Source organism: Trypanosoma equiperdum (genome assembly GCF_001457755.1).
Source record: "Trypanosoma equiperdum strain OVI genome assembly, contig: ctg_2005, whole genome shotgun sequence".
NCBI classification, from domain to species: Eukaryota; Euglenozoa; class Kinetoplastea; order Trypanosomatida; family Trypanosomatidae; genus Trypanosoma; species Trypanosoma equiperdum.
In genome coordinates this window covers 1-9,838 of record NW_027124067.1, presented here as the reverse complement: position 1 = coordinate 9,838, position 9,838 = coordinate 1, and the positions used below count along the sequence as shown (strand labels likewise).

Below are 9,838 nucleotides of genomic sequence, written 5' to 3'. Positions count from 1 at the left end.
AAAAAAAACACGAGTGGGCATACAGCCTTACGTGTTGTATATATTCTTTGGTACGTGTCGGTCTATCCGCCTCCTGTATCGTACGCGCCATGATACGCGGTTCCAACTACACGGAAGCACGTTAACCGCACAACCTGCAATTGTCGGAGGCAATGGACACGAATTCCCTTAAGCGGTAATTTCTGGTACAAAAGTCGCTCAGTAAACCAGTTAACATTCCCCCTTTGATCGCCCATTTTGTTCCCTCTTGTTTTCGTTCATTTCTCTTTCTTTCCATTCTTCTATACAAGGTTACGGTTCGGACGCCTTTTCCCTTGTGCTTTTTTTTGTAATATTTATTTGCTTATATATATATATATTTATTTATTTATTTAATTCTTTGATTCTTGTGCAAAACTCCCCACCCCGATTGCCACTGCAATGTTTTTTCCTTCCCCCCCTGTTACAACTTGCTCTTTTCGATACGAAGAAGTTCATCCACTTTTGTGGCCACTGATTTGAGCACAACGGGAAGCGGAGGGTTGCCATCAACTTCCAACACCTTCCCACGGTAATATTCCATGAGGGATGCCTTCTGCTTCAGATAAACCTGCATGCGGCGTCTGTGCTTTTCCCTGTTGTCGTCTGAGCGAATCAAAAGACGACCCATAATTTCTTGCGGCGACGGATCGCTCTTTAGGTTGTAAATGCGGCCGGTCACTGGGTCTAAACGGCGGAACACGCAACGTTCCTCAAGTTTAATCTCGTCAACATCGATAAAAATCATCGCATCCACCTTGAACCCATTGGCGGCAAGCGTCTCCGCCTGTGCTCGGGTGCGTGGGAAACCATCAAGGAGAATTCCCCTTCCTTTTGTGTCAGGGCGTTGAAGGCGGTTAATAATCATGGCAACAACCACATGGTCTGGTATTAGTTGTCCCTCACTCATAAGCCCCTCAACCTGCCGACCGATTGCACTACCCTTCTTCACTTCCTCTCGTAAGAGATTCCCCGTGCTTACGTGAATAAAATCATAACGACGGACAAGAAACTCGCTCGCAGTCCCTTTGCCACATCCCGGCGCTCCAAATAAAAGGATATGCAGACCCATTCTTCAATTTATAAACAAACAAAGGTTCGTTATGAAACACAGCCCGCTACACGCTGACACTTCCTCCACGCTAATAGACAACCCTTTTCCTTGTATATTTGCTTGCTATTTGTCTTCCGTCATGTAAACTCCCCGTACGGGAAACTGGTTAAGTTTTCACCAAGAAAAGGGGCGCTAACACAACTGTTAAAAAAAATAAAATAAAATAGAAAACAGAAGAGTTAAAAAGGATGGATGAGGACCAGTGCAGGTGCTGATTTAAGGAGCAAACAATAGAAATCCTACCCTAGGTGATGCCGAACCGGCTCTGCGTGAAGCGTTACACTCTCTCAAGACCCTCCATATTTTTTTTGGGGGTTATTTCCTCAACTTCACGCGCCGTGCTGCGTTTGGCCATTTCTTATCTTTCCTACGGCGCATGAGTAGGCGAAAAGCAAGGAGAAGAGAAGAGAAGGGATGAAAAAAAAAAAATGGGGAATAAAAAAACCACAGGACGCGAGTCGTCATTTCCCCCTTCTCACTTTCCCTCCCTTTTCTTTAAAAAGTTGCTGCTCAGCACACCATCCCAAATGTGACTTGGGTACGGAAAGAGCAGCTTTCAACATAAAAAAAAAGTAAAAAAAAAAAGAAGTGGCGAAGCTCCCACAAGAATTACCACGAAGGGCATCTACGTCCACGAAGAGGGGAAAAAAAAAAACATACAAAAACTTCCGTTTTCCTAGTGCGGAAGACAAACAGAAGTTTTTGTCTGTTTTTTTTTTTCCTCTTCGTCAACTTATTCAGTCGGTAAAGGGTAAAATCCCACTCAACTATAGAGATCGTCATCTCCTGCACCGGCATCACCTCCCGCTCCGCCCTGATTACCGGGGTCCAAACTCACGTTACCGAATGCACGTGACTGCTGAAGCGACGTGGCGAAAAGTTCGTACTTGCGGATGTCAGCGTCACTGACAGAGCGACGAGCACCGCGCATGGCCTCTTCAACGTGCAATCGAGTAATTTGCGGTACCGGGTCAATATCCTGATCTTCATTAAGGACACCGTTCGCTCTTGCTTCCTCAAGTTGAATTTCCTTTGCAATGGACTCCCTAATGGCTAGTTTGCATGCCCGCTGACAAATACCAGCCAGATCCGCACCGGAAAACCCGTGCGTGGCGGCAGCCAACTGGTCCAAATCAACATCAGGCGCCAAGGGCGATTTGCGGAAACTGGCTTTAAGGATTGCCACACGCGACGCCTTGTCGGGCAGTGGAATATAAATGAGCTGATCAAGGCGGCCTGGGCGCATTACCGCAGGGTCCAACACATCCGGGCGGTTGGTTGCTCCAATAATAAACACATTCTTCTTACTGTTCATACCGTCCATTTCAGTAAGGATCTGGTTGATGACACGGTCGCTTGCCCCCCCATCACCACTGTGACCGCGGGACCGCGCCACGGAATCCAGTTCATCGAAGAAGAGCACACACGGAGCAGCAGCCCTTGCCTTGTCAAACACGTCTCTTACATTAGCCTCAGATTCACCAAACCACATCGTTAGCAGTTCCGGCCCCTTGATGGAGATGAAGTTTGCCTGACATTCCGTAGCGATAGCCTTCGCTAGCAGTGTTTTACCGCAACCTGGTGGTCCATAAAAAAGCACACCCTTCGGGGCGGAGATTCCATACTTCTCGAATTTCCACGGGAACTCTACTGGATACTGAACAAGCTCCTGCAACTCCCTCTTCACATCCAAAAGACCACCGACATCGCTCCACGTGACGTTGGGAGTCTCCACTTGCGTCTCACGAAGAGCAGAGGGATTCATTTTGCTTAGTGCATCCAAGAAATGATTATTTGTTACAGACATGGAATCCAAAACTTCGGCATCAATTGTTTCATCGTCCCAGTCCACAACGGCCATCTTTTCACGGACACACTGCATTGCTGCCTCAGTGCAGAGTTGCGCCAAATCAGCACCAACGTATCCATGACTGTCCTTAGCAATCTTTTCCACGTCTACATTTGGATGAAGCTTCATATTTTTTGTGTGGATGCGGAGGATCTCGAGACGCCCAATTTCATCGGGAACACCAATGTCGATCTCCCGGTCGAAGCGACCAAAACGGCGAAGCGCAGGGTCGATTGCATTTGGCCGATTGGTTGCTGCCATAACAATAACCTGCGACCGCCCTTTCAGCCCGTCCATGAGCGTCAGAAGTTGCGAGACGATACGTTTTTCCACTTCGCCTTGCGCTTTTTCGCGCTTCGGGGCGATTGAGTCTATTTCGTCAATAAAAATAATTGCAGGGGCATTCTTCTCTGACTCCACGAATGCGTTGCGCAGGTTACCCTCCGACTCGCCGGCCATCTTGCTCATAATCTCCGGCCCGTTGATCAAAAAGAAGAACGCACCGGTTTCGTTAGCGACAGCCCGAGCAATAAGAGTTTTGCCGCTTCCTGGGGGGCCGTACATGAGAATACCACGAGGGGGTTTTATGCCAATGCTCTTGAAAAGCTCGGGGTGGCGAATGGGAAGTTCAACCATTTCACGGATTTGCACCAGCTGCCTGCGGCAGCCGCCAATGTCATCGTAGCCCACATCATCCAACCGCTCCTCATCCTCGCGGCGGATGGGGTCGCCTTCACAATGAACCACCGTTTCAGGAGCAACTATACAGCAGTCCCCAGGGTCCACCTCTACCACCTTAAACTCTACCGAGCGCATCGCCCCACGGCAAATGAATAAATCTCCTGTTTTCACGGGTCGATAGGCCTCCAGAAAATATGGTTTGAGGAATGTTTCGAACAGGTCGCCTGTTAGGTTCTTTACGGTGTCGTCAATAGGAAGAACGTGAACATGATTCCCATACGGCACATTGCTGTGGCTGCTGACGGTAATTAGATCTCCAAGGAGAATACGGATGTTTCGCCGTGTAACTTTGTTCACCATGATCGACCCTTCAGGGCAGTTTTCATCACTCATAGCAATGCAAATTGTGGAGCGGTTTTTTTTCCCTTTCAGCTTCACTGTGTCTCCACGGAATATGCTCAGTTCGTCCATGCGCTTCGCGTTGAGCACCACCACGCTGTTGTCGTCTTCGGCAAGGTCATCCGCAATCAATCTGTTCAATTTCTGCTGCTTCACTTGTTGCGCCTTAGCTGACATCTTTGCTAGCTCCCGCGAAGTCTTTCTTTTTTTTTTAAAAAAAAGAAAAAGTTATATTGCCCCCAAATTTTGTTTTCTTGCACGCGTCCTTCTGTTGCGAGAAGTTGGATCTGCTATGTGCTTCTCCTACACTTCTTCGCGGTTCTGGATTATATATGCACACAGCGCTTTCAAGTTAGAGTTTTTTTGTTCCCTTTTTTTACCGTTGCTGATTTCGTCCTTTTATCCTACTTCTAACTTTTCACCCCTCCCGATTGGTCCCTAAAGAAGCGACCTTTATATCCTTTATTTTTTTCCTTCAAATATTCTTCTTCTTCAGTGTCGTTTAACAACAAGTTTTGCAGTGATAAGCTTTGAGTGGTTGAAAGGGGGAGGAAATGGTAAAAGCGGAAGAGAACAGTAGAAAATGACACAAGATTGGTGTTATAAACGGGTAGAAACAAAAAATAATTCAGTGTTGATACGAAGGAAATATCCAATCTAAAAAGAAAAGGAGAAAAAAAAAAGGGAGACAGACAAACTACTACCATTTTGGAAGTGATATATATGGGACAAATCCCTAAAGCTGTTGGCCGCACAACACGACACAACAGACAGCTCTCTTTCTGTATGAATAATACGTAGCGCACATAATTCTATCAACATCATCACCTTCAGTAGCAGTAGCGGAAGCAGCAGCGTTTGCGGCGGCAGGAAAAACAACAACAGTAATAATAATGGAGTGCACAATCAATGATTACACATGATGGTGTGCCCATACGCGTAATAAACGTGCGGTGGAGGTAACGAGATGAAGAAAGCAATGATGTTTTTCTCTAACTCTATCACACTCCACTTCCATCATATTTGTAAATGTGATAAACGAACAACCGGCAACATAAACGAATATGCAAAATAATAATAAAACGAAATAAAACAGAGAACAGCCGTAAAGAAACGCACGATAATAACCGATCAAGGTAACGACACGCAGCTGCACAAGAAGTAACTACCAATATTCACATTGTATTATACAACATGGCAGAGGGAGGTAAGTCATATGTTGCCACATTCACCCGAGATTACACACATCACACCACTTCCCAAAACTCCTTTCGCGCGCTTTCATTCTTTTGTGCCACGCCATCACATTCCACAACACTATGGCTGCACGATTGCCTCGTGTTGTAAAAGAAAAAAAAAAATACGCGCGGGTCACTCATTCATGACACTTTCGAGGGAAAATAACGAACACAACATGTGAAAAGTGCTCATATTATCAAAGGGACACATAAGTATACAAAGAAATCAACAAAGCGTACTTCGGTTTTGCGCGGAACTGATGAAGCGTTTGTATCCATGTGATAGATAAATAAATAAATTAAATAAATCAAATAGTTGAATTGCGACCGTTTCTTACTCCCTACCTGCCAAAACAAATACATCATCTCCTCCTTTTCCCTTCCCCCCCAAACTCCACTACACAGTGCATCAAGCGTATCCTTAAGTGAGAACATTCTCGTTACTTTGATAGCATTGGGGCGAAAGTAAAATAAATTCCTGCTACCCACACAAAGAGACTAAAAATAATGTACGCGTACCACCTGCAGTCGAAGGGGTTATCGGGGAATGTACAAAATATTTTCATGTAGTCACAAAAAGAAAGTTCTGCGCTCACACCATCAACATCAGTACTGCTACGTGCATTTTCCACACGCTCGGTGAAAATGGCGAGGAGAGCGGGAAGCGTTACCATAAGGTGTATGCCAGTAAATGCCCCCAAGAAACCAGCGAAAAGGCTAACAGTCTCCGCACCAATACTTGCGGCGATGGCTCCAACAAAAATGTTAAAGGTTACGCGAACCATCACAAACATCGATTTCTCTCTGTGAAGCTCAATGCCCAACGCCCTGTCTAGTAACTGTATGGCTGGCACAAACTGGATAGGGTAGCCAAAAATGAGACTCAATCCGAGCAGCACTTGCATGAGCACCTTCATTGTGCTGGCTGGCATCGCGAGTACCACCGATGACTCCAACGCTTCCCCATAAGCTAAATAACCAAGAACACCAAAGAAAACATATAGTGCAACAATGGAGGCGTTAACGTACTTTACCACTTTTTCAAACTTCGGGTAGTCTTCGGGAGAAATGCTGTTTTCTACAGGAAGAACCACACCAATACCTTCTAGGGAAAACACGTGGCCCGAAATAAAGAGAAATATGCGCATTGTCGGCACAATTGCCCACACTTCAGGAGCCACACCGGTTGTTGAAAGGGAACACACCTCTTCGGCTGTTGCTCCCGCAAGCACCACCATAACAAACACCGCTGCAATCATTGACATGTACGCCAGGAAACCCAGGCGATGCGAAACAAAGGTCATGAATGTCACCACCACAATACTAATAAAAACGAACAGTTTGTACAAGTCATGACCGGTAAAGAACTCTGCAAACAGTGATGAGGCATACTGTATGTACACTACACAAAACCCAAACTGTGTAAACAACAGTGAAAACTTGGCAAAGTGCATCCACAACTTTCCCAATACATACTTTACCACGGCCGGGTAGGTACGTGCACCTGTGTGGCCAATAATTTGCTTGGCACGAATAAGAGCCAACACACAGTCAATGATTAACCATCCCATCAGCACAACAACTACCCCGCCCAGAGCATATCCGGCGTCTCGGTAATAAGCTGGAAGAAGAAAAACACCCGTACCCACATTTCCCTTGAATATGTGAAAGGCAGCACGACCCAGCGAGGTGTACGATTGTCCGCTGCTGGGGACGAAGGTGCCACTCCGAAAGGAGCACTCCAACGCGTCTGTTAATTGCGGTCCAAGAGAGTGTCTGTCCAACTCGTCACAATCCTGTACACTGCCATATGTGAAACGGGTAAATCCGTCACCAACTGATGCCAAATCACTACCCCTTGAAGAACTTGGCCCAACCCTTTCTTTAGCACACCCCGGCGTTAGTGGTTGATCGAGCGATTCACCACTAAAGCGTTCCCCTTGGGACACTTCTCGAGGGGTTGCAGTTATTTTCGGACTTTTGAGTTGTGGTGAAAGCGACAGACGCGAATCAGCGGGTTGGGTTTGCGACGGTGACGCCACAGTTCGTGCTGAGGCAGCGCCTGAAATAAGAGTTCCACTTCTGGAAATGTCGGCGCCTTCCCCTTCCGGTTGAAAAATGGCGTCAACGGGTACCTCATATGGGGGGTGAATACCCTCACGACTTGTCATTGTGCGAAGTAAGTTAAGTGTATTACAAAACTAAACAATAATAATAATAATAATCACTACTATCGTTGTTATCGTTATTTATTGCGATTGTTGCGAAACCACCAGCCAGTTTATATGGGTATATTTGTGAGGTTTTTCCTCAAAGCTCCGCTACTGCTGCTACAACCTGAGCACGCTGTGGGCTACACCACCAACACAAGTACGCAGACACACAAACGAGCTGCAGCTACTACCAAAGAAATGAGGGAAAAAAGGAAAATACAGAACTTTAGCTCATTTCTGGGCAAGGAGCCAACACAAGTCGCATTCTCCTCATGTGAATGCCAAGTACTTTGGGAAGCCGGAGGCGAAACAAAAGTGGTGTACCACTTAACCTTCTCGGCTTTTCTCTTTAACGCCTGCGCACCTCTTGTGTGATTTCATTTGGAAACATCTCAACCGATCTAATACATTAAGTGGGTTTTGGTGCAGAGGAATTGATCAAGATAGAGTGAGCCAAGGGAGCTGTGTTTTAAAAAAAAAAGGAGAGAGAAAACAAGACCAAAGCACAATAGTAACGACCACAGAAAACATGTTCTCCCCTTTACCTTTTTCTTACTATTTTTCAACTTGCTACCCATGCCAACGTGCCCCAACCTCACAAAACTTTTGAGTGTGAAATCACCGCAGGAAGTGAAATCCGCAATGCTTCGAATGCCCTCGGATGTTGCAAGATGACCGCCCGACATGCCACATCGTTCCCAAACCCCCACAGAGCTTGGCTACCATCGAGAAGAATACGATCCACATCTTTGTGCTTGAGCATAATATCAACCAGTAGACCCGTGATGACGGAAACTCCTTTTGATCCACCACCCATGCCAACATCCCGCGACGTCACATACATGTTCACCGCCCTCGGGTTTTGGGCTATGAAACCAAGGAAACGCATGACAACCTCCATTAAAAGGACGTTATCCTTTCTCTCCTGCGCCAACCGCACAAGGTGTGCAATTACGCCTTGGCCGACAAGTATCTCAGCATTGCGAAGATTCGTCGCTATAAGGGAGTTAAAAAAGGCGAAGCCGAACTTCTGCAACATAACTGTTCCTTTAAATGTACGTAGCGTTGAGTGAACCAACGTCAGGGCACGCTCTTCGACGTCCCTTTCAAAATCTAGTTTGTCATTTCCCGAGCAGATGTTGTGCAAGAAGAGGGTAGCATGTTCTGCGATCTGTTCATTCTTCGGGAATTTTTCCATAGCATCAAGAATCATTCCAAGGGACTTTCCTCCACCGAGACACAGACGTATCAACTCTTCCGAGAAACTAATGTTCCACAGAGCTTTAATGCACGCAAACACCACTTCCTCGTCATCAATGAAGATATCCAATGCATTAAGAATTGCTTGTGCACCACCTTCTCTTACAAGTGTATTCAGAATCTCCCGCTGTGCCGCGTGCTCACACAGTTTCAGAATGGTTTCCCGAGTAATTGCACGACTCTTAAAGTTCGCGGTGATGGAAAGAATCCGTGTGATATCATTCTTGACGTACCATGTATTCCACACTTCCTCAAAAGTTTGGTTCCGATTGATGGACCACAATTGTTTGTTCGCAAAGAGGTGTTTAACAATGGCAGTTATGGACACCACATGATTGACGATGCCAGTGCGTGGATGGCGGACTTGCGACTGGAGTCCAATGAGCTGACCGCGGTCATTAAATGCTGGACAACCCGCAGTTCGCACATCCCTGGTCGTTTTGAGGTAAAACAAGTCATCACGGTGACGGAGCACCTCAACAAACCTCTTCATCACTAAAGGAGGATCTGCACTACCAGCAGCCGGCGCTATGTCCCCGACTTCCGGATCCGCCTTACCCGAGTCACTGCTCTCTGCGGGATGCTGCACGACCAAAATGATATCCCCTTCAGTCACAGGGGCCCATTGATCTTTCGTCAAGGGTATTGTGACGGGTACGACATTAAGAAGACCAGCCTCCTCACAGGCCACCAAGCAGTAGTCCATGTACTCGGGGTATGCTGCGGCAAAAAAGTACTTTTGCGGTAGCAATTTTACTTCAACAGGTTTCTTCTTGGTGCCCTCAAAGAAAATGGCGGTCAGTGAAGCGCACGCGTCAGCTGTTCCTACGACATGCGTGGAAGTAAGAAGCATCCCCGGTGAGACAAGAGTGGCTGTGCCCTTTTCCGGGATGCGACAAACGGCAGGAATATTGTGAACATTGCTAGTTGTAAGAATTGTGGCCATTTTGTTGTTGATGTTGTCTCACTTTCTTCTATCCTGCTTTTTCCCCCTAGAGTAAATGTCCAGTTTTGTTTTGCTTTTCTGTAGAATAGGTGCCTCCCGGCTATGTGCGGGAACGCAAAA

The 9,838-nt window shown here is 46.5% G+C and overlaps 4 protein-coding genes across 4 annotated transcripts; all 4 read right to left on the bottom strand.

The window, feature by feature from the left end:
• Nucleotides 1–442: 442 nt before the first annotated feature.
• On the bottom strand, nucleotides 443–1,090 carry TEOVI_000751300 (adenylate kinase, putative; the record flags this gene model as incomplete). Its single annotated transcript, XM_067223938.1, has 1 exon — nucleotides 443–1,090. The coding sequence occupies one exon, from the start codon at nucleotides 1,088–1,090 to the stop codon at nucleotides 443–445; it is 648 nt and encodes a 215-aa protein (XP_067080039.1).
• An 805-nt stretch (nucleotides 1,091–1,895) lies between these two features.
• TEOVI_000751200 (Transitional endoplasmic reticulum ATPase, putative) lies at nucleotides 1,896–4,238 on the bottom strand (the record flags this gene model as incomplete). The annotated part of the gene is made up of 1 exon (XM_067223937.1): nucleotides 1,896–4,238. The coding sequence occupies one exon, from the start codon at nucleotides 4,236–4,238 to the stop codon at nucleotides 1,896–1,898; it is 2,343 nt and encodes a 780-aa protein (XP_067080038.1).
• Nucleotides 4,239–5,739: 1,501 nt separating this feature from the next.
• TEOVI_000751100 (amino acid tansporter, putative) lies at nucleotides 5,740–7,470 on the bottom strand (the record flags this gene model as incomplete). Its single annotated transcript, XM_067223936.1, has 1 exon — nucleotides 5,740–7,470. One exon carries the CDS (start codon nucleotides 7,468–7,470, stop codon nucleotides 5,740–5,742), a length of 1,731 nt encoding a protein of 576 aa, XP_067080037.1.
• A 637-nt stretch (nucleotides 7,471–8,107) lies between these two features.
• Nucleotides 8,108–9,718, bottom strand: TEOVI_000751000 (uncharacterized protein; the record flags this gene model as incomplete). Its single annotated transcript, XM_067223935.1, has 1 exon — nucleotides 8,108–9,718. One exon carries the CDS (start codon nucleotides 9,716–9,718, stop codon nucleotides 8,108–8,110), a length of 1,611 nt encoding a protein of 536 aa, XP_067080036.1.
• Between the last annotated feature and the right edge of the window lie 120 nt (nucleotides 9,719–9,838).